This window comes from Trichechus manatus, unplaced genomic scaffold, assembly GCF_000243295.1.
Source record: "Trichechus manatus latirostris isolate Lorelei unplaced genomic scaffold, TriManLat1.0 scaffold00089, whole genome shotgun sequence".
In the NCBI taxonomy this organism is placed as follows: Eukaryota; Metazoa; Chordata; class Mammalia; order Sirenia; family Trichechidae; genus Trichechus; species Trichechus manatus.
In genome coordinates this window covers 4,799,135-4,823,723 of record NW_004444025.1, presented here as the reverse complement: position 1 = coordinate 4,823,723, position 24,589 = coordinate 4,799,135, and the positions used below count along the sequence as shown (strand labels likewise).

The 24,589-nt window shown below is 43.0% G+C and overlaps 1 protein-coding gene and 1 non-coding gene across 4 annotated transcripts in view; both read right to left on the bottom strand.

Moving 5' to 3' along the window:
- Window positions 1–3,055: 3,055 nt before the first annotated feature.
- Window positions 3,056–24,589, bottom strand: part of RAPGEF2 (Rap guanine nucleotide exchange factor 2) — a 314,468-nt gene continuing 292,934 nt past the window's right edge. Inside the window, exons 20-31 of one of the 3 annotated variants that reach the window (XM_023736619.1) lie at window positions 22,393–22,776; window positions 21,153–21,364; window positions 20,942–21,065; window positions 20,291–20,314; window positions 19,028–19,251; window positions 17,443–17,631; window positions 13,433–13,585; window positions 12,607–12,681; window positions 11,116–11,341; window positions 10,039–10,598; window positions 6,961–7,266; window positions 3,056–5,072 (exon numbers count right to left, since the gene is read on the bottom strand). In XM_023736619.1, coding sequence (XP_023592387.1) covers window positions 5,047–5,072; window positions 6,961–7,266; window positions 10,039–10,598; window positions 11,116–11,341; window positions 12,607–12,681; window positions 13,433–13,585; window positions 17,443–17,631; window positions 19,028–19,251; window positions 20,291–20,314; window positions 20,942–21,065; window positions 21,153–21,364; window positions 22,393–22,776 — 2,503 coding nt within the window. In that variant the 3' untranslated portion in view covers window positions 3,056–5,046. Of the gene's footprint in view, window positions 5,073–6,960; window positions 7,267–10,038; window positions 10,599–11,115; window positions 11,342–12,606; window positions 12,682–13,431; window positions 13,586–17,442; window positions 17,632–19,027; window positions 19,252–20,290; window positions 20,315–20,941; window positions 21,365–22,392; window positions 22,777–24,589 lie in introns of those variants that run through there. The other 2 variants (XM_004382053.2, XM_023736618.1) reach the window with 2 other exon arrangements.
- On the bottom strand, window positions 16,259–16,332 carry TRNAN-GUU (transfer RNA asparagine (anticodon GUU)). Its single transcript has one exon. It is a non-coding gene; the product is annotated as a tRNA-Asn (tRNA).

Genomic DNA, 24,589 nt, shown 5'->3' with positions numbered 1-24,589 from the left:
ATAATAAAAAAACAAAACAAAAACAAAAACAAAAACCCCATCCGGTTTCCAAGAAGCCACTGGTGGATTTTAACTGCTGACCTTTTGGTTAGCAGCCTGAGCTCTTAACCACTGCACCACCAGCCTCCGTCTAGACGATAGAAAGGGAATGAAGTGAGCTCAGTAAACTGCCTGGAGGCATTGGACATATTCCCATCTCAGCGCTAAAGTTGACACTGACCTGATCTAAATCAATTTTATAGCCTTATTTAAAAAAATTTCCAATCTACGTAAAGAAAACCTCAAATATTGAGATATCGTTACTTCATTACTTCCTATCACATCACACTGTATTTGTCAAATGCTGTTTTCAGACATTTAATATTATTAAAATTTCCTTAAATTGTATTTATCTTCAGAAAAATGATAACCAGCTGTTATTTTTGAGGCGTTGAGTACTCTGTATGTAATTTATTTCACTATTCTTCCCCCCCCCCACATTGATTAACGAGCCCTGGTGGCACAGTGGTTAAAGTGCTTGGCTGGTAACCGAAAGGCCCACGGTTTCAACCCACAAGCCACTTCGCAAGAGAAAGATGTGGCAGTCTGCTTCCGTAGATCATAGCCTTGGAAAGCCTATGGGGCTGTTCTCCTCTGTTCCTATAAGGTCGCTGTGAATCGGGATCACTGGTCGGCAACGGGTTGGGTTTGGTTTCAGTACAAAATTGTTCACTGGATTTTAAATTTACTTCAGATATATTTCAGGCTTAGGTATTTTTCCCATAATAAAAATTGTTATGGTCTTGTTGCTTGCCCGTGAAATAAAGCCTTTCCTCAAAAATATTTCTAAGATTCCTTAACTTGCATGAAATGTTTTGATCACCTCTATAAATTTTTTTATAGCCATTGCATTGTAAAAACTGGGCGACAGATACAATTTCAAACAAAGGCAAGGCTTCTCTTCTGCCTGTTTTGTACTTGGCTAAATGTGAATGTTGCACAAAGCAGAGGCCACAGTCATTTTTCAGCCCCAGTCAATGTCTGTCTCACTCCCCACTGGGTAAATCCCCATGCACTTAAGGCCTTGGCTGCAGTCTGCCTTACTCACAGCCGCCGCACTGCTGCCCCCTCGACAACCTCTGCTCCTTGATGCTTTTAGTGAATGTTCATCATTTGCCTCCCCAGTCAGCAGCTCAACCCCTCAGCGGCTGCACTGCCTCTGTTCTCTGAGTAAACTGTTTTTAAAGAACATCCTGGAATCAAGGAGGCAGAGTTTCCTACTTTTCCTTTGGTGTGAACACAAGTGAACAGTGCGTGGAGAAGCACACTAACGCACAGGGTACGTCCTTGGCAGCTGGCGTCACTCGAGAGCATTTTCAGATATTATCAGTGAACTGGAGATGAACTGCATTAAAGCAGACGAGCACGAAATCTCCATCTCCCCATAGTAGCAGGAAGATGGACTGAAGGTGAGACAAATACTTGATGGGTTTCCACCTGTGTGGGAAAACGCAGACCCAGGTCTATGTTTCACCTCTTTAGTTAGAGAAGAGAGTCTCAGAACGTTCACCAGAGCTTTCCACCACCTTCCGAAAACTGGAGAAAGCAGCTGTTATCAACATGCGAAGGACCGAACTCTGTCTGCTGTCAGTCACGTCTGATCAAAGCACACTTCTTGACCAAATGGAGACGAGTCTTTGCTACTTAAAGGTCGTCTAAAGCACAAAAGAGCAATAAAAGGTATCATGGCCGATTGCTCCTTTTCCTATTTTTTAAGCAGAATACGAAAAGTGACAATGAAGTGGTTATTCTTCAAATCATCAGATTCTCAGTATTTTCAAAAACAGAGTTTAGAAAATTAAGCCTTCTGAACGACAGAAAATGAAAAGGGGCATTGCATTAAACAGGTCTTATAGACAATACGGCACAGGAGAGCCAAGCACACACACATACACACGATGTGTATGTGTCTCTAAAAGGTACACGGTGGAAGCTACTGGAATGGCTTTAATTTTCCATATTGTTTTGGTGGCCAGATTTTCAAAATTTATTCAACAGGATAGCCAGGCACACAAATACCTCTGAAAGATGGTGAAGCTGGGCCAGTGGCCATTTTGCCTGCAGATCAGGAGGTCTTCCTCCCAGCTCCCTGTTAGACTTCCCACATTCGCTGATGTCTGCACGGGGCTTCCCTGTGAGCGAGGGATAGATACTATTATCCACGCCTGCCTGAGGATAAGTGGGTCCTCGATTTCACTGCTTAAAGACAGGCTGCTGCTTAACTTATTTTCACCTTTAAACAGAAGTGCCCCTTTAATAAGGAGCCCTGGTGGTGCAATGGTTAAGCACTTGGCTGCTAACCAAAAGGTTGGTGATTCGAACCTACCAGCCGTTCCGCGGGAGAAAGATGTGGACCAGCCTTGGAAACCCTATGGGGCACTTCTACCCTGTCCTATAGGGTTGCTACGAGTCAAAATCAACTCGATATAGCACACAACCACCTTTTTACCAGGCTGAAATGGTTATTCAGACTTAATCACATACACACATAACAATCTCTCACATACTGGGAACTCAGTGATTATGGCCTTGACTGGTCCTCAGGCTGTAAACTGTGAATCAAAATATTACGTCCCCCAGAGATTTCTATTGGAAAAGGGCTGCGAACAAACAAATTCTATGGAAATGTACTGCGATAGCTTTGTTTTCCACGGACTCTCAAGAAACACTGTGAATTCTGAACATGGTTTGGTTGGTGTTAACATTAATGATGTTAACTTCTTTTCTCTGAATCAAGAGAGAGCTACTTAAAAAAACAGGCTAGAGGACAGTTTCCACCAACCACGAGGTGAAATCTCTTCAGTCTCCTGAGGACTCACTTCTGCAGCACAACTAAAGGCCTTTAGGACCAAACCCAGCCAAACTCACTGCCTCCGAGTTGACTCCAACTCAGCGACCTCACAGGGTTTCCAAGGCTGTGAATCTCTACGGGAGCTGACTGCCACATCTTTATAAAGGCCTTCAGTACACTTCAAGACTAAAAAGCATGCACAATTCATAAGAACACAGACAAGGCTTTATGTTATAGTTATTTATTTTCCAGCTTGTACAAACTGGATGTAGAAGCATAAACATAGTACATTTCTACCATCTTCAACAAAAATATAACCAATATGTACAATTATTGTATTAAAAATACAAAAGGGATACAGACTCCACCAATGTCTTTCTAAAAGACATACAGGTACAAGTAGTATCAAAAGTATGAGGAAATCACCAGTTAATTGTACATTCTGCACTTTGACATCACAGAGCAGACTGAGATTAGCAGTCGTATGTTCTACGATTACTTAATGCTTAGGGAGCACTTGTGCAACTTGTGATAGAGCTAGGGTTCTGTCTATATGCACATGAGGTCCAGAGCCTATATAATAAAACTGGCAAAGAATGCATATTACAGGTGAAATTACAAATGCATAAATGACAATGTAATATATAAGCAAGTAGACAAATGCGATGATACAGGAGAGAATTATTAAATAAAGCACTGACATTGTTTGATACAGTGAAAAAACACTGCGATTCGACTTTTAAAATTTGAAGCTATTTATGTTTATCTACTGATCAATATGATCAGCTGAATTTAATGGAAAAAAAATCCAAGACCAGCAGTCTCTCACATTTGAGCACTACTCGGATTGGCAGCCTTCACTTCTCCGGAGTCTGTGCAAACACAACACGAAAAATAGAGTGGAGCATCATCTTCAGTCGTGGGTAATAGCAGCTGTGAGCAGGTGGTGGCTACACCTGGCTTTCTCCACACGCAGTGCTCAGAGCGCCACTCACGGTCAGTCTCTGGTGACCAACCGCCTGGCAAAGGCCGGCACATCTAACCAGATCCTTGACGTCTCACCACGTTAGAGGCTTGTTGATTCCTTCGCGTCAACTCAACAAGGGAGGTGGTCTTCAAAGGGCAGTATTAACAGCTGGCATTAGCTCCAACATCCCAAGCTGCTTTCACTGCTATGCTATCCAGTTATAAACGTTTCTCCAAAAAAAAAAAAAAGACAAGGAAAGAACCCTAAAACTCTAGATTATCAAAAATCAAAGGAACAACTCAAACACGGGGTTTGCCATCCATCTCGATGGAGCACGACACGCCCTCAGATGACGCCACCACTCTCCATGAGGCTCAGACACAGGACACAAGAGTCCTATTTCCCTCCCCTGGCCGTGTGCAAACAGTTCTACAGAAGAACCCCACCCGCTGGGGAAGGAGCGGATGAGGCGTCTTGGTATGGAAGTAATTGGCTAGCGTTTTAAACTCCGGGATAGGGCACTTCAGAGGCAACGCCAGAGGGACAGGAAGACAGGAGTACAAGCCAGGCCTTCCTGCCACTCGGGCCACACCCTGTCCGGCATATTTGGTTTTTCAGAAACCCAGGCTGGCAACCCCACTTAAAGGTTCAAATAATACTGTGATCATTACATGGATATAACGTTATTCTCTGAACACAATATTTAAATTCATTTAAAAAAAAAAAAAAAAAGAGGGCATTGTAAACAAGTGGACAAGCACTGTACTCAGAGGATTTGTTTTTCTTTGTCTTCCTTGGTGGGTTAAAGGCCCCAAGTAGTTCAATGGCTAGCTCTTCTCATTATCCCGACGAGACCAAGTACTAGGACTGGGTGAAATCTAAGAGGAAGAGTTGTTAACAATCCTTCCAGGCACTGAGAAGTGCAGCCAGAGTCCATCACCCTGTGCGATGATCTTGGAATGTGGAAAGATACGGTGGGATGTGGCAGGCAGCAACGGCAGGAACGCAAAGATTGCTGCGCTGTGCATTTCAAGCAACAAAGTCTGAAAGTGCCGGGCCATTTCTTCACAGTATTTCACATGCAAAGGGGAAAGGAAGGAGGGGGGAAGCCCCATGCTGCTGTAAGGCAGGGAAGGAGGCAAACGGGTCCACCATCCTCAGACTCTGAGTTCCAAGGCTCCGATGCTAGGGACGTCTTCTAGTGCTCTGCTTGCAGGTGGCTCACTCCAGACCCAGAAAAGCCTGCGCCTCAAACAGCAGACACCTGCTCATCTTCTGCAAACACAAGAAGACATTTAAAAAATCAGTGTGAAAGCAAGTCATTTCTCATGCTACAGAAAAGACATTCACTGATGTGCTAAATAAAAATACCACAACTATTCTATTGAGTATAACTCACTTCAAGTCTGTCATTTTTTCTGGGTAATGGCTGACAATAATAGAAGTTTAAAAAAGTATGTGTTATGCATATCTTTTAAAAAATATACAATATAGGCCATCCAGGGCACAATGGTTGGTCTCTATTTGCCTGGAGCAACAGAGGAAGGAGAGTCAGGAATAGGAGGAGGATATGGAATGTGTGGCTAATTGCCTCCATGAACAACTGCCTTCTTTGCCATGATACCAGAAGAACTGGATGGTGTCCAGCTACGATTACTGAACATTTTGATCAATGATTCTATAAAAGAATCCTGATCAAAAGGGGGGAAAACGTAGAACAGAATGTCAAATTGTCACGGACTCCAGACTTTCTGGAGATTCTGAACCCCTGAAACTGAGATAATCTATTACCCTGAGATAATCTTTAAACCAAAAATATCCTCTGAAGTCTTCCTAAAACCAAGTAATAGTTTACCTTAACTAGTCAAAAATGTCTGCCTTGAGCATTATGCTCTTTTAAGAACTATCTATATGGGATCAAACTGACAACAGCAACTTGAGAGATTAGATAGGAACCTTAGGGGGCAGTGAATTTATGTTAATGGGTGAGGAACACGTCAGAAAAGGAGGGTGAGAATGGTTGCACAACTCGAAGAATGTGACCAACGTCACCGAATGGTTCGCGTAGAGATGGCTGAACTGGTGTGACGCTGTGCTGTGTATAATCTCCACAATAACAACAAAATACATTTTAAAAATATATACAATATACGAAAACATACCTCGTATGTTTACTGACAGGGAAGTTATTAATACCAGACTCACTGAAAAAAGTTATAAAACAGCATGTGCCATTTTAAAAATAATATACACTCACTATACACAAAAATGGAAACCCTGGTGGCGCAGTGGTTAAGTGCTGCGGCTGCTAACCGAAAGGTCGGCAGTTTGAATCCACCAGGCGCTCCTTGGAAACTCTATGGGGCAGTCCTACTCTGTCCTATAGGGTCGCTATGAGTCGGAATCGACTCGACGGCAGGATGTTTGGTTTTGGTTTTATACATAAAAAAGAACAGAAGGCTAAACAGAAACGTTACTAGTAGTTATCTGCAAGTGGCAAGACTAGAGGTAATTGTCACTGGCTGTTCTGTGCTTTTCCCCCCATAATGATTGTTTGGTTAATAAAACATTTTATACTCCAAATGTGAAAACGGGGTAGGACATGACCGCCCTCCCTCAGCCTCCATGCGGCTCAGCAAGGGAGACTTGTAGAAAGACTCAACAATTTATAGTCAGACACCAGAGAAAGTGGATTTCTTTATCAGACTTTCATCTGAAACTCATTAAAAGTTCAAATATAATGATCCCACAGAAAACTTCAAACACCCGAGTTTGACAAGATGTTTTTAAAAATTCGTGAAAACAGTATAAACTTGTGAGTGGGCTTTTACTCACTTCCTTAACATAGGGCCACAGAAGCATTTCAGTCCTAGTGCGACTTAGAAAAGAGACTGAATCACGTACAGATTGTATTGCAAATGAGCCCATCTGTAATCTCTGGTATTTCTGAAGCTGTTTCGGGGGTGGCGGGGCGGGGGGCGGGGCGACCCAAAGAAAGCATCAAAAGCTCTAGGCCTAAGTTCAGAGCTCTGAGTGGGGAGTGTTTCCCACGAGTGCAGTCAGAGACTTGGCTGAGTCCCGGTGACGGCAGGGAGCAGGAAGCAGAAGCACCTGGAGAAACAGCAGGTGCCATGAGTTGGACGTATTAAGAACGCATATATACCGTCCTCCTCGGCGGAAAACCCTTGAGACTGATAGGGGGCGAGACGTGGGTCTGACTCGTTTGGTTTATGCCACTGAGGTTTGCTCGTGGGCCTGCTGCTTGCTGGGTGTCCATGCGGCTGCTGGACGGGCGAAGGCCCAGGCCCTTCCGAGGATCGGGCGACCATCCGCGACCGCTGAAGTGCCACGTTGTAGTCTGGAGGTTTCCTGGCTGGATGAGAATGCCCTTCTGGAAAGTCTGTGATGGGGATTCCGATGTAGCCTGGAGGCGTTGGCGGGGGCTCTCGATACCTGCCCTCCTTCCGCGCTGGAGTGAAAACAATGGATCAGCCATGAGAGATCTTGTGGGAGAAAAGTATTTCATGCCACAAAGTTGTATTTGATAATTATGAAACAGCAGGTTTAGATTTTCAACAGCATGCACAGCGTAACAGCCAGTGTGATTTTGTGTGGTGTGGGGAAGTGGCAGCAGGGATACGGATGTTAACTAACCCTAACCATCTACCACAGTGATGGCTTTGTGGTGAAGTAATTGGTGAGATGCTCCCAGACAGTCTAAGTACCTTTAACTTTAAACGGGCTACTTCAAAACCTGAATTCAACTATAACATAGTAACAAGGTCAACATCTAACTCTTGAAATTATTGGAAGAATTAAACCAAAGAAAGAATATAAAAGGTGCCTGGACCATATTAACCAGTTGCCGTTGAGTCAGTTCTGACTTATGGTGACCCCGTATGTATCAGAGTAGAATTATGCTCCACAGGGTCTTCACTGGCTGATTTTTCATAAGTAGATCGCCAGGCCTTTCTTCCAAGGAACCTCTGGGTGGACTCAAACTGCCAACTTTCCAGTTAGCAGTTGAGCACATTAATCATCTGTACCACCCAGGGAGTGGATCGTATTAGTGCTTGGTGAAAGTTCTCCCTCGTCCTCTTTCCCTGCCCCAGGGACAAGGCAGGCTACTGCATGTTGGCCGGGCATTTACCTGGACCAGGCAGAGAATCCATTCCAGATTACTTTCAGGTGTCTGGACTTCACTTTGGAAAACAATGAATTTTTAAAACTTTGGGAAAATAGTACAAAAAAGAGACGTAAATTGTAAAACTCAAAATGTAAAACATGTATTTTTCTTAAAATCCTTTCATTACCATCCATGGCCTAGAGACATGAAACCTGGAATCCGTGAAGGCAAATAAAGTGTTCTTTTATTTGCAATAAAAATTCGGAGGACAGTTTGTTAAAAGATAGCGCTTTAAGAAAACTGCAACCTAAGAATATATATTTACCTTGGTGGCGCAGTGGTTAAGCTGTGGGCTGCTAACCAAAAGGTCAGCAGTTCAAATCTACCAGCTGCTCCTTGGAAACCCTGTGGGGCAGCTCTACTCTGTCCTATAGGGTCGCTATGAGTCAGCAATGTTTTTTTTTTTTTCCTTTGGTGATCTCCTTGTTCTTCTTAAAAAGATATTAAATTTGACATTCACCAATGACTATTTATATGGTAAAATAACTACAATTTCCCTACTAATAAAAGTGAGGTCTGCAATGATCATATCCCAGAATTTTTCACTCTGCATTCTATAATCTAGCCCTACATTTCAGTTATACAGACACTGAACATGCCACAGAAAACAACATCCCAACAGGACTGAGGGAAGAAGAGAGCTTTCAGAACAGAAACAGCGGCAGCCGGGCAGCATCTCTCCTGTATTCAGGAGTTCCTGACTCTAAGCAGGGGTCTAAATGCTTTGCGTAGGTTTCCTGCAATCCTCACGATAGCCCTACGAGGCAGAAATTATGAAACTCATTGTACTGACAAGGAAACAGGCACAGCTCAGCACCTGGCCCAATGTTACAAACGGAATGAAGCGGCAAGAGACGGATTCAAATCCCAACTGGCCTTGGAAGCGCCCAGGCTCTAACCTGCCACACAGTCTGTGAGCACTCCCGTTCTGCAGTGTGCAGAGAATGCGTCTGTTCAGCACAGAAACAGTGTCTCTGCGTAACACAAATCAGTGGAAATGATACACATGCAAGGTGCAAAGTTCTAAATCAAGAGATGCAAACAGAATAATACAAAGTTTAAAATAGTTTCAATTGAACAACAATTCTTCCTCTAGGAAGAAAGGTATCTTCCTGATAATTTTCAGGTTAAAAACCAAAATTAGACTAAATAATATCCATAATGACAATCTACTGATTCTGACAGCCAACATTTATTGAATGCTGACAATATTGGAATATACGGATACACACCTAACCGCAGAGCTTGTGCTCTTAACCATTAGTATTTAAAAATCCTAAATTCGTTGTCAATTTAGAAGCCCTATACAGCATATTGAAGCCCTGGTGGTGCAGTGGTTAAGGGCTTGGGATGCTAACCAAAAGGTAGACAGTTTGAATCCACCAGCTGCTCCTTGGAAACCCCATGAGGCAGTTCTACTCTGTCCTACAGGGTCGCTATAAGCCAGAATCGACGCAACAGCAATGACTTTGGTTTTATACAGCATACTGGTCGGAATCCGACTCCACAGCAATGGGTCTCGTTTTTTGGGTTTTACACAGCAATGGAGGCGGCCCTGGGTAGCGTAAACGGTTTGCGCTTGTCTACTAACCTAACAGCTGGCGGTTTGAACCCACCCAGTGGTGCTGCAGAAGAAAGATCTGCTTCTGTAGAGACTACAGCCAAGATCCTATGGAGCAGTTCCACTCTGTAACACCAGGGGTCACCGTAATTCAGAACTGACTCAATAGCAGTGGGTTTTTTTGGCATTATACAGCAATGGGGAGTCCTGGGTGGTACAAACAGCTGACACGGTTTGAGTCCACCCAGAGGTATCTTGGAAGAAAGACCTGGTGATCTAATTCCAAAAACCTCAACCACTGAAAACCCCATACAGCACAGCTCTACTCTGACACATGCAGGCCTGCCAGGAATGAAAATTAATCAATGGCGAGCGTGGTTTTTAGACAACAATGGACAAAATGAGGAAGAGAACCACAAACATAAATTTTGCTTATAAATAAATCAATGAAAACCACAATCCAGATGTGACAAAGCACGGATTTTTAAACTCACCGATCAGCCCCTTGGTAGTGCTTGATGTCGTGGCTCCGTGAGCGGGCACGGGTGCTGGTCTGGCGTCTTCGGGGGGCACAGGTGCTGTGCTGCTGCTTTCGGCGTCAGTGGGAACGTCTTTCCCACCCCTCCGCTTTATCGTGCCTGTGTCGCCTTCGGAGCCTTCTCCCCAGTAACCCGTGGAAGACGCCCAGCTTGCCCGGGACTGGGCTTGTTCAAGACTCTCTCTGCTTTGATTCTGCCTGTTATACTTTGTGCTATGATCAGCAAACACGATTTGGTCCATATGGCTGCTTGAGGCCCACAAACCTGGAGGATCCCCTGAATAATCAAAGTGAGTGTGCCCGAAGGGCAGTGTCTCCCAGCTTCTCTGGTGCTGGATGGTTTGTATATTATCGTGGGAACCACTTGAGCACGACGTCCAGCTCCCCCGGCCGCTGTCGGCCGCGTCAAGTGACGCGCGATCCCCCTGGTCTTGGGAAAGTTCTTCTGTGCTTGGAGAAGAAATTACTGTAGCTGTAGCATACAAACCCCGACTCTCAGACACTGGTGCATAGGATCTAAATGGTCAAAAGAAAGGAAAAAGAAAACAATGCCACGTTGTTCACTCAGAAACTTATGATAAAAACCAAAACACCTTTTTTTCCGAGAAAGGTGCCCATCTTTGAGCCCAGGAAGAGAAGGAAATGCATCACACTGGCCAGTTTTGTCATGTCCAGTTTCTTAATTTGTCATCACCACAAAATAAGCAAAGACAGAAGAGAACAACTAGATGATAAGGTTTTCCTTATAAGGTTAAGGGTGGCTCAACATAATCAGATTATTTCAGGAAGGCAGCTCGTACCTCTGCTTTCAACACAGAACAGCTGTGATCCAACAAAGACTGTGCCTAAGTGAACAACAAAAATAGCACTGCTACTTAATAACCTAGAAATCGTGAAAATCACAACTGCGACGGGAGACCACTTCTCAGGCACTGCGTAAAGTAACTAGAAACGTGCATCTAGAAGGAAAAACTCAGTTATAAAAGAAAGATGGAAGCAGGAGGTAAAAGAACATTAACCAAAGGCCTCCTACCCTAGGCTGTACTGATCGGGCTCCAGCAGGGGCCGCCTCTCCATCCTGCCCACACCGAGGCTGGTTTCCACAATGCTGACGGAATGCCTCTGGGGCCTCTCATCATGCAGCGGGACCGGTACCGAGTCAAAGGACGAATTGCTGACAATACTGGATCGTGAAGAAATCTCACTGTGACCGGAATCTGAAAAATTCTCCACAGTACCACTAGGGGCCAAAGTATAGCCTGCATGGGAAACACAGCCACAGTCATTAGACACTGGAGGGTTATCACATAAGAATGATGTCCAGCAAACAAGAAGCAAACATAAAATACAGGCAAAGATATCACTGCTGAAGTGGGGAAACAACCCCAAAACATTCTATTTGTAGAGATCAGGCCATAAAGAGATAAGGTAAATTTCTACTGTGATGAAGCTTCAGTTGCTTATTGAAAGTTTAGAGAAAAAAGGAGACATTGTTGTATGAGTTAGGAAATGATGCAGAAATCACGGCACTCCTGGACTGTTCTCAGCTAGTAAGTTAAACTATTAGTCTATCTAAAAGACACTACAAAGACTGTGAGCAGATGTAAAGGCATGTTTTTTGTTTCCCCCAAAGTGCAAAGTTAGCAATCTTGTTTTCAATTTTCATAACTTAAAATACCTGCATTATGCTTAGAATTTTAAGCGGACAGATAAACGAAAAGAACAAAAAATAAGACTGTTGGAAGATTATCTTTGGATTTTTGCCATTTGGTTTTTCAACATTAATAATGTATTAGATGAATCACAAATAATCAACCGTTTTGAAGCATGTAATGTGCAACATCTTCATTTTGTCCCCAAAACCATCACTATAAAATGTCTAAGCAGATGCCCATGTCTTGACCTGAAGGGACCCTTCACTTTCCTCTGTTGCTAAAACTAATTTTGAAATTCGCAAAGGAAGGGGCTTGGCTTGACATTTTCAATGAAAAAACCCAAATCTTCTTTCTCAGTATTCAATTTTTTTCTTTTTTATGACTACTAAGGATCTCATATGTTACTTCAAATACTGCTTTTATATGATTCTATGCAATGCAAATTTCACAATGCTGCTGAACTAACAAAATACCACATCCAGAGCACCAAAACGCTGCAGATTTACTCTCTCCACAGCACTTCCCCATCTTTTCAGTACATGGTGACTTCCTGATTTATTTTTTGAAGTTTGCACAGGTCTTGATAAGATTTAATGTCTTCTTCTCTGAAATGTGTTTTTATAAATCCCACTACAAGTGCAGACCAGCAAGATTTAAAGCCTTCCCTGAACAGTCTGCTCAAACAAAACCAAAAACAAAACCTCTAGAAAAATAACTGCTCGTAGGGAGCACCTGACAGCCGGAGGACCGCTTTCCTTTTCCTAAACTAAGGAGATGGTTCCTTTCTCTCCCACCCGTGGTTTTGGTTCTATAAACCCCACCTATCCCACAGGTCCGTGGTGCATTGTTATTCTTGTTACTGTTCTCACTTCCAAGAGAAGAGGAAGAACTGGTTAAGTCCAGCTGCCCGGAGCCAAAAGATCTCGGCTGATTGCCACTGCCATCTGATAACAGGACAAGAACAGAATTTAGATACAGCCACTTCACAGGGACAGCAGAGCCCGACACAGGCAAAACGCAAAGACGGCTGAAGTGTCTGAAAACTCAAGCACAAAGAGGCATTTGCTGCGTCAGGCAAATCAGACAACTTCTTCACCTCCTTGGCCCTCTTGCAGGGAAACTAGTTCCTAATATTTATGACCGCGTTACACCTTGTCAGTTAACAGGCGGGAGGAGAGAGTAGATTATCTACTATTTTAATATGATAAAGTAGCAAGGAAAGGAGGAGAGGGTGACTGCCTAAAATTTAGTCTCTTTAAAAATAAAACAAGATAGCAACAGAAAAGGTAATCAAGACCTGTGTTAATACAAGGAAACAATAAATCAGGAAGATATTAGTTCTTCTTATGTTTTTAAAATCATCTTCTCTATAAAGTTATATAATCTAATTTAGTTAGAATAAATTTTAATATCAAAAGAATACTTTCCACACTTAAAGAGCAATAAATACAAATAAATTAAAAGGCCCTATGTAGTTATAAATTCAATACTATTTACTGTAAGTATAATATTAAAAAGTGAATACTGAAATTCTTGCAAATTTAAAAGCTGAGGGAAAAAACCCACGGGACATTCTGAGATAATTTAAATGACTCTGTAATATTAAAACTTATGTGGTACATAACTGTAATTTATTAGAGCTGAAATGTATAATTGTTATGAAGAAAATCCAAGTAATGAAGTAAATGATTCTACCTTTCCTTGGAGAAGTCTGTGGAGAAGTAGGAGGAGAGGAAAGCTGTGAAGACACGTTTGAGATCGTATCTTCTGCTTGCTTCTTGTGACGTTCGGAACTTCCTTCCTCAGACAAAGAGAGGATCTTCTTTAAAGCCTGTGGTGAGTTTATGCCTAAGAGAAAAGTAAACAACTTAAATACGTGCTTTCAGGACCAAAAAAGAAGTAGCATTAACTACTAAAAAAACTTTTCTGCGGTAAGAATTTTGAACGTACTTTAAAAAGTGAAACATATTAAACGAAACTGGCTCATTTACATTCAGAAAATCACCCTGGAGCTGTGAGACAGAAGGTGCTAAGGAGGGCAAAGTGATGACTTCACGCTGCTGAATCTCCATCCAGTGACAGATCATGGGCCTCAGTATTACATCGAATTTCGACCTATTTACAATTTAAATGCTTTTTGTCCCTGTCATGGTGGAAACAGTACAGCTGCAGAAAGCGGGAGATGCCTGTAGTTTGATGTCTGACAGGTGTCTGACAGAGTCCTACAAACAGGCTCCTTCTGATATTTTACTTTACATTCTAGACCCTAAAGTAGTCACCATCTTCACTCCACCGTACATTAGGGGACAAAGAAGAAGGAAATAAAGACAATTTGAAAACGTGAATTTAGGATAAAAGTGACACAGCTAGGACTATTTATTAACAAAACTCAACAGGTAACTTCAGTATTGTTGGCTATGTTAGCTCAGGGAAGGGGGGACGACAGGAGAAAAGTAAAGGGCCAAGAGCTAACTGGAATTCGTGAGAAAGTGAATATGAGAGCTTTAAGGAATTCTATGCAGGTGGCACGGTGGTTAAAGTGCTCAGCTGCCAACCAAAAGGTCGGTGGTTCAAACGCACCAGCTGCTCTGCAGGAGAAAGATGTGGCAGTCGGCTTCTGTAAAGAGTGACAGCCTTGGAAACCCTATGGGGCAGTTCTACTCTGCCCTAGAAGGTCGCTATGAGTTGGAATCGACTCAATGGCAACAGTTTTTTGTTTTGTTTTTTAATATTTGATCAAAGAAACGAAGGAAGAAGGCAGGAGGGGACCCATGAAGTGCTGAGCCACAGAAACCATGGAAAAAAGATTTTCAGAGAAGGGAATGATCCAGGGCCAAGTGTACAATCAACTGGGATGCGGCTGGAGGAAAAAGGATTATACATGCCAATAAAGGGTGATCCTGCCCCCCCCACAAATACTTGTCAGAAATGAGGGTCATTCCGATCTTTACAAAGTCTCTCATGTTATTATCAAGCACTCTTCACAGCCTTATTTTGAACAACAAAGAGATATTTGGGAAGGCACTTTAGGCTAAAACTAACTCAATTAACATCAGTTTTGAAAGAATGTTCACAGACCTAACAGGATCCATTATAAAGGTGGCAACAAAACACACCAAGATTTAATCTTGCACTTCACCTCATGTAGGCGTTTCATGTTGTTACAGGATAATCATTTCAAAAATCACCTATAAGGTGATATAGATACTATAGATACATAGATACTGATACACACAGAGCCCTGGTGGCACAGTGGTTAAGTGCTACGGCTGCTAACCAAAAGGTCGGCAGTTCGAATTCACCAGCTGCTCCTTGGAAACCCTATTAGGCAGTTCTACTCTGTCCTACAGGGTCTCTATGAATCGGAATTGATAACAACAGTTTGGTTTGGTTACTAATATACACAAGGCGTATGAAATATCAACTATCCTAAAGCTACATGATGAGTAGTTTTGACTTGGACAAAGTTTCCAAGGCCAGCATTACACAGAGCTTTAAAAACTGCTGTCTTTCAGACGCCGGAGTACAGAAGCGGAGACAGCACGCCTTAGAAGACTGGGTTAGATACTTCAACAGGGGCTCTAGTGAGGACTGGGACATCCAGGCAGAAACGCGGAGTGCTTGGAAACAAATCACTGCAAAAATCAGAGCAGGAGAAATCCATCTCAGTATTTCTAAATACTGTGAAACCTGTGAAACCCGGAACCTGCGTAAGGCAGAATCTTGTCAGAGAAGGAAAACTCAAAAATACTTCTCGCTAAAACAAGTGATCGATAAGTGGTAAGACCGCACCCTGTCAAAGGCAGCAAACTTGTGAGACCCCGAAAAAGGAGGGAGTCGTGTCGAGTTCGGGCTCTCCCAGGCTTCACTGCATTTTATATAATGGGATTTTAAGTATTATGGTAAACTAAATAAATAACATTAAGAAAACATATGACTATTTAATCCACATTTCTAAAGTTCATATATTCAAATGGCCTAAAAGCATTCCGAGATCTCTTTGGGAACATGGGGAATAGCCGTACATTCATGCAATCCCTATATTTAGGCTAACAGACGATATTTAGCTAAAAGGAAGCCTGATAACTGTCTACATAGGAAGTCCAATGTAAAAGAGAAGGCAGAAGTCAGGATGCAGGGGATTTAGAACATTTAGAAAATAATGAATATACCAAAAAACCAAACTCACAAACTCACTGCCATCAAGTCGATTCCGACTCATAGCAGCCCTATAGGAAAAAGCAGAACTGCTCCATGGGTTTCCAAGGACAGGCTGGGGGATTTGAACTGCTGACCTTTTTTCTGGTTAGCAGTGGAGTTCTTAACCATTGCACCACCAAAAAACAAAACCCGTTGCTGTTGAATCCATTCCGACTCATAGCAACCCTGCAGGACCAAGGAGAACTGCCCCGTAGGGTTTCCAAGGAGCGGCCGGTGGATTCAAACCGCTGGCCTTTTGGTTAGCAGCCGTAGCTCTTAACTACCGTGCCACCAGGGCTCCAGAAAAATCATCGAGAGTCGCATCCCTGGGTGGGCTCGAACCACCAACCTTTCAGTTAACAGCAGAATGTGCTAACCAATTGCGCCACGGAGACAGCAAACACACTGTCATCAGGGCTCCCGTGACGGACACAGAAACATGTAATTCAGCTTGCTTGTGAGAGCGGAGCAATAAAATGTCTGACAGGGCAAACATCAAGTAGAGATGTTCTTTTCTCACCTTCTCCCCAAACTCAAGGACTAGGACACCCACTGACAATGAGGAATACGCCAAGGATAGCGTTTCTAAGGGATATGCTGTATGACTCTTGCCCAACTCGTGTGCATAAGCAGCAACTACACATACCTTAGTTACCAACACCGTTTTACCTAAGTAAACTCTCTGCTGTGAGTTTATTTTTTAAAGTCTCTTTCCTTTTTTAACATTGCCTCCTTTCACATATACGTAGAACCAGGACATTTTATGGACAATTACTTCGTTGTGCCTCTTACATAAAGGAACTAAACGGGGAGATGGGTCAGTTTTAACAGGAAAGACGAAGACTAATTTGTCTCCTTAGCATGCAGGAATTATTTGTATTTTTCTCTGAGTTACAGAGTCAGTGATGTAATAAACAAGAATTTACCTCCCCACAATCATTTGACTTAAAAAAATTCTGCCTCAACTCCAGTGATACATTGATCACATCAAGAATAAGGCAAAACTAGTTTAAATTCTGTGTATGGCCAAGGCAACTTCTGTACTCATTAACAATTAAATTAAAAAGCATAACTTTCCTGTCCCACCTCCTTCCCTGACAAATACGCCAGATTAAATGAGATACTATTTACAAAAAAAGAGTCCCCTCAGCTGGTTAACGTAAAATTAAACTTAAGACCAAAAAAGCCATTGTCATTGAGTCCATTCCAAGTCATGGCAACCCCACGTGTTACGGGGCAGAACTGCTCCATAGGGTTTTCTTGGCTGTAATCTTTATGAAGCAGATCACCAGGCCTTTCTTCTGTGGTGCTGCTGGGTGGGTGTGAACCGCCAACCTTTAGGTTTGTAGCTGAGTGCAAACCATCAGCACCACCCAGGAACCCGAACATTACAGTTTAATTAAGAAATCATCACCACGGGGAAACTCGTTAGGCGACTTTTTCCAAGATGAGCACTTTTTTCCTAAGCTGAACACACCAGAGTGGAAGTGAATTCCATCACCTACCAAAAGGTGGGAGATCCTTGACGGGCACTTTCTTTCGTGAAGGATACAGGGACACAGCAGGGACCTGCAGTCCTTGGCTGACTTTCTGTGGCGGCGGCTGGGGCTGTGCTTTCTGCTGGGACCCTGCCCGTGGGGCCACCGGGGAGGTCTCGCATTTGACAGGCTTTTTATCACCGGGATTCTTAGGCACTGGTAAATGTTTGGTTTGAAAACAGAACAAGAAATTCAACGTGTTAGTAGCTGCGAACAAGATGATTTCAGAACTGCATGAGCATTTTCTGCAATTAGAATACTACAATGCTGACCGTCTTTCCTGCTGCCTATATAATGGACAGAAATGGGGGGGAACCAAAACCAGACCAAACCTAGTTACAGAAAATGCTAAAGGCGCAGCATGGCAATGGTGTTTACTTCAGGGCACTCGCCGCCTCAGAATACGAGTATTCTACTGAAGACATCACTGAAGACACTGAGACACAACCACGGGACTGCGGACAGTTCAGTGGTGCTGCTACTAGGTTCTGGGGAGTCCAGTTCCGACTCAGCGACCCTACAGCACACAGCAGAACTGCCCCACAGGGTTTCAATATGGATGTGAATGTACACAAAAAAATAGATCAATGATAAAAGCTACAAACAGGAAGATCTTTAGGAATTATTTTTCTGAAGTGGTGTCAAACTTCCTTGACACATGAGCTAGGTTTTTATTTAATAAGTGGTATTAACTGCAATCTTTTTACTATCAAATTCTCTGTGGGGTAGAATTACCTGTTAGCAAATAATGGCCAACACTGTTTGAGATTTCTGAGGGTAATTCAGCAACAGATAGATGGCAAACCAATGTGGTAGGACAATCAAATGCTACGTTTACCTGAATATTCAAAACAACTTCATGACATGTCTACTTCTGCCATTTTACATTTAAGGACGCTAAGAAGGAGGGAGCTGAACTAGCTTGTCTACAGTCACGTTCCAGGAAGCAGAACAAGCCAGATTTGATCTCAGGCCGATCTGAGGCTAAGCTCCAGAGGATGAGCTCTTTACTGTAACAAGCAGTGCTTTCAGAGGGTCCCGGGTAAATTAATAATCTGAATCTTCTCCAACCATCTATCTAACATTTAAATTTTATAGAAAGTCTCTTCAAACTTGCCCGTAGAAGGTCCAAAAGTGTCATAAATGGAAAATGCCTCTCTTTTACAAAGACGGATGCTGATGGATCAAAAACTGCCCATTTCTAACCCGGCCCGACGTTTAAGGGCTGAGAACTTAGACATTAGGTTAGCTGTGGTTCACCGTGTAACAAATCACTGCTTCATGTGACAGCTGAATTTGCTGCTGGGTGCCGTCCAGGCTAAAGGTGTACAAGGCCCCCAGCACACCAGCTCTGTGCTCTTCTGACCCGATGAACCCCTTCCGGTCTCCCACCCCCGGGAGCACCTCCGTGAGAAGACAAGGGCCTGGTAGGACAGCGCCGCAGGGCCACTGAACGAGTAAGCGCTGTTGGTCCCCACCCCAGACACTGCGAATGGAAGACCCTGCGCCCCCGACGTCAGAGTCGGCCGCCACTTCACGGAAGACAACTCACGTGTGTTGGTTGCCGGCTCGCACTGCAGTGACAATGTCTGAAGGCTCTCCTCATCCATTTCCAGCTCCAGGTTGGACAGGTACTGCTTCACTTTGCGTGCCATCTGGGCATCTTCGTAAAGCTTTTTGGCATTGAGAAAGGAACTACGACGCACCCGCTTTTTATGACCACCTGTCTGAGCAACATCTAGCAGCGTTGCATTTGTACTACCCTGGCTGAGAGACCTGGAAGACGAAAAGGCAGATACGCAGCTCACTCTAGGATGGGACTCTCGACACACCCGCAACACGCCCAGGCATACACACACGTTCTATGTTCAAAGGTTACAGGCCTCATTCCCGTAAGTACACTGTCGTAAAAGAATATGAACAATGTAGTTTACAGTTGTTTTTTTTTAGTTAAAGAAAGAATCATACATACATATATGTTTGGCACCTGCTCTATTTCAACCAGAAAATTCCACTTTTCGCATCTATAGAGCTTTCAATGAGTTCTCTCATAGAAGCCAGAAAATATTAACCATTTTAATTTTATATCTAAGAGCTCATGCAAGAACACAGAGCGACAATCATTAAGATTTACAACATTAAACTTACTTCTTCTAAAAAGAATGTTTCACACAGATTTAAATAAAATTAGCTATAGTGTTCACAATTGTTTCCTTACTCCCTGGGTCGAACGTGGTGAGTTTTTAAGGAATATGGTCAATCTGTTAATAAAACGGTCATGCAAATGTAAACACGTATGTATGGGAACTATTTAGCACATGAGTTGTTAAGAATTATTTTTTAAAAAGGATTGGTTTATAGAAAGAAAACAGTAGTTAGTTGAGCTGTAAAAAATTTTAGTTTTAACACCTGGGGACACCGTTTATATTATGCACATTTACTTTTCAAGTGTCCGCGTAACACAACTTTAACTGCACAACTGTCCCTTCTAATATCTGCCCCCACCTCCACATTAGGCCTTTCCCAGTTTAAAAAACACCAATTATATTAAATACACCTGTCTGAAAGCTCAGAAGTGTGCCTGCCCTATGTTCCCCAGAACAATCATTGGGCATTTCACAGCTCTCGTGGATCAGGACCTCAAAAGCAAAAGCCCCCACAGATGAAACTTGAAGTCAGTTTACCATCTGAAATTCTGCTAGAGCAAGAGGGTTAAGAAAAAAATGCAAAGCGCCAGAAAACAAAGCAGGTCAGCCCACAATGCAACGAGCAGAGGAAGCACTGTGGGAGGGCAGGCAGGGTCGCCACCACTTACCCCAGACTCCGCCACTTCTTCTTCCTGTAAGTGAGAGCCGTGGAGATGGGAGCATGGGTGTAGAAAGAGAGACAGACAGATCACAAGCTCAGAAAGAAAGGACTAGACTTCTGGATAAGCAGCACTAGAAGCCCACAAACATTAAACTGCATCATCACCTCTCACACACAACTTTACCGCAAGTATTTTTCTGACTCAAAAGAAAAATATGTTTTAATTTTTTGTTCTAAAAGATAACTGACTCCTTTTCTCTCTGTACTCAATCGATCCTTTCCGATTACACTAACAGCTAAATCCGTGGACGGTGAGACAACACTGTTTGGCTCCTTTATATGTTTTAGTTCATACTACCCAGTTACGAGTTTAGCTCTCAAAGTGAATGTTCTAAACAATAATAAAAACTAACTGTGCCTGATGTTAAATTACGAATCTTTGAAGACGAACTACCTTCCCTGCCAATCAAAGGGACACTTGATGCAGATCTTATTCTAACGCCTCCTCCTCAGAGTTCAACGGAGACTCTCCGTGTGCATTAATACAGTATCTGCCGTGCTACACATGTAACTATTCCAACGCTCCTCCTAATTTACGAACCATCTCGACCCTCAACGTCCCGAGTCCCACACGTGCTACTGAAGACAACAGACTCACCGGGTCCTGAACATGAGGGCAGGGTCCATGTTAACCGAAGCCATGCGGCCAACATGACGAATTTCTTTTGCGATCATCCTTAACTTCTCAAAATTGACCAGCCCGTCTACTTTGGAGTCATTGCCTGCAATCGGCAAAAATAAAAAGGGGATCACAACGGCATTTCCTCTATGCTCCACCCAGTGAGGGTGCAAGTCCTCTGAATAGTTACCTTCGTGAAGGAATGTGAGATCCTTCTTAATAACTGGGAACAGCGGGATTATGGGGGGTTGTAGGTTTTGACTATTCAGGACGTTGCGATACTTTGCCATGTTTCTGGAAGGATCGAACAGGTCTTGGAGATCTTGAAACAGCTTTTCGTATTTATTGGGAAGTTTTTCCCAGGTGGTTCGCAGTCTTGCCACTGGTGCCAGGTTCAGACCACTGAGAGGAAGGAGAGAAAAGCTGTATAAAATGAAGTGACTCTCTTTATGAAACGAAGGAAGGAAAAGAATGTGTTATTCGTTAATACACAACACCTCTGTGTGTACGGTTTACATACATGTGAGTTTACAGAAGAATAAAACCAAAACCAAACCCGCTGCCGTCAAGTCGATTCCGATTCATGTTGACCCTACAGGACAGAGCAGAACTGCCCCCATAGAGTTTCCAAGGAGTGGCTGGTGGATACGAACTGCCGACCTTTCGGTTAGCAGCCAAATGCTTAATCACTGCATCACTCGGGTCCCGAGAGAAGAATAAATAACTACTGATGAAAATGCTGGTAATGAGGACAGAAGATGGGAGCAGCGGTCAGAGCCATGGGGTTTTACTCCTTCCCTTTAGACCCTCCTGATCCATGGAAGCAGAACCACTAGAATGGAAGTATCACGAGGGTAGGATTTATTTGTTCTGTTTTGTTGCTTTGTCTCCATACATAGTACAGTGCTTGGCACACAGCAGGCACTGGTAAAACAGATGGGGTAAATATCCTATAATAAAGTAGAACAAAGCCGTAACGGTACCGAGTGTATGATCAAACTCCTAAACAGAGAAAATGACTAATCATCACCACCAACATCAATGTAGCTAATAGTTTCATGTTTGTATTTTGTTCCAGCTTCAATCTAAGTAGAAAGGGAAGAAAAATTAACATTTACTGGGTATCTGCTTTGTGTTTGTCTGATGGAACTCAACATACATTACATAATTTAATCCTCTTAGCAACAACTTCCTGGGGTACTGTTACTTTTCAGACACATATACTGAGGCTCAGGGAATTTAACATAATTTGCCAAGGTCACAGAGCTAAAAATGTGGTGGAGCGAGATTAGGATTAGAATTCATAGAAAGAGAACTGTTCACTCCGATTCAATTAACCACCACAGAATTCATGCAGATTAGACGGCATTCCCGGACCGCTGTGTAGTCTGGGCGCCACACGGACACGTGAGGCCCCCTGGCGGTCTCACCTGATGATCGCGAACATGGAGCTGAAATTCTTGCACTCTCGACAGTGCAGCGCTATCTTGATGAAGTGTTTGATGATCTTCATCCTCTTCAGCTGGTTGGGCTCTCGGAGAATTTCAGACGCCACCCAAAATGTTTCCTGGTTAATGACTTCTTCAAATTTCTTCAGGTTGGCACAGCTGGTTTTGGACTTGAGTTTAAATAAATCATCTATGTATTCAGTCGGTTCAATGTTGCGGAAGAGTTCGAAATTCCGCATGGAGAGCTGTGTGGCCACTTCGACAGTGCTGAGCTGCAGCAGGGAAATCTGGCTTTCTCTCAGCAACTCCTGAGCATCTTCATCTGAGCAAAGCGTCTCTGTTTCCATGTTGTTTTTCAGATAATACCTACGGAAAACACAAAAGCATGTCAGATTTACAGCCTAAGCAGCAGTCTCATGATATTCCTTGAAAGAATTCGCTACTTTTTATGCAGAGTTCAAGACTACACGGAATTGAAGGATGGAAAGATTCTTGGCGAGAGAATGCAGCTGGTGTCTCAGACCCCGGGTCACAGAGCCACCTACCCAGAAGTCACTGATGGAAACTAACAAATCACACACGATTTCACTTGTGACCACTGTAATGACTTTCTCCTTTCCTTCCCTTCTCTCTAGATTATTTTACTTTTTTGCTAAAAATGATAGAAAATACCTGTATTTTCAGTTTAAATAAGGAATAGGATCTAGAGAAGAAAGAGGGGGAAGATCAGACACAGGCCAGCATTCTGATTCCCCAGGTGAAAACGTGTAACTACTGTGGATCAATCTAAGTTTACTTATTTATTCAAATACCAAAGAAACCTACAAGCTATCCCCTTCTATCAGTGATCCTATAAATAAAACAACCCTAAAACAGATTTTAACTTTTAAATATCTGATTTTCATAAAAACTCCACAGGTAAATGGAGCAGCTGTCACTCCTAGCCAGATGAGGAAGCAGGGCCCCAAAGATTAACGATGACTTGGGCACAAGGACTCGGAGCTGCTGCTTTTCCTTTGTTAAGCCACTTGTTGAAAATAGCATTCAGCTGTTTGCAATGTGATTTTTTTTTCCCCCATGAATTTTGTAGACAGACGCTTTCCCTAACCCAAACTCCATGAAGGAAGAAATAGAACCAGCACAGTGGGGGTCCTGTCAAGCTTTTCTGCGTATTTCTCCAGGGCAAACATTTACCACAGAAACGAACACCAAGGGCCCTCGGCCTTCAGACAGCCAACCTTCGCAGCTCTGGTTGCTCACGCAGCTCCTGACACAGATCCATCTATGATTTTTCTCGAATAATGAATTAGCATCATGAGTCTCCAGCTCAGTGGAACTCCATCATGATTACATGATGTAAAACAAAACTACCTACTAGTCCTCGTGTTGGAAAAACAGTAAAAAATGAAGACATGGAAGGAAGTTAAAGTGGTTAGAAAGAGACAGAAGTTTTGAAAACATTAAAACATGCCTTAGATATTTGACATGAAAAAGTCCAATGAAGCACTCCATATGGTAGGAAAAATTGAAAGGAAAAAAAAGGTGACCTATGGAATTACCGTTATTTTTACCCAAATAACGCATGCCTTCTATGTATGTTTGCCAACCATGCCCTCCCCTCCCACAAGGTATTTTTGTAAGTACACTATGCTAACTTTTTCTTACAGCGACACAGCAGTGGCGCTTATGAAAACACCTCAGGGCAGGGGGAGTGGCTGGCAAACAAACACAGAAAGCGTGCGTTATTTGCATAAAAATACGGTACTTAATTTTCAGTCAGTGCACAATCTAATCGTGAGAGATAAAATTTAACTACTTTCCAACTTTCACTAATCCGTGGCTTGAGGCTACAAAATTACATATATCTAACAACAGAAATATGATTCAAGGGAATGACAAAATTAGGTTCAATATTTTCTCAAAAGTAACATGTCATACAAGCACTTACGCAGCAAGGGAATCAAGCTCTGTAGCAACTGAAGTTTGGTCCCAGAGCTAAGAAGCGATTTTCATAGCAAAATTTACAATAATAGGTAGCATTTCCAGGATTTGGAAACCCTGGTGGTGTAGTGGTTAAGAGTTATGGCTGCTAACCAAAAGGCTGGCAGTTTGAATCCACCAGGTGCTCCTTGGAAACCCTATGGGGCAGTTCTACTCTGTCCTACAGGGTCACTATGAG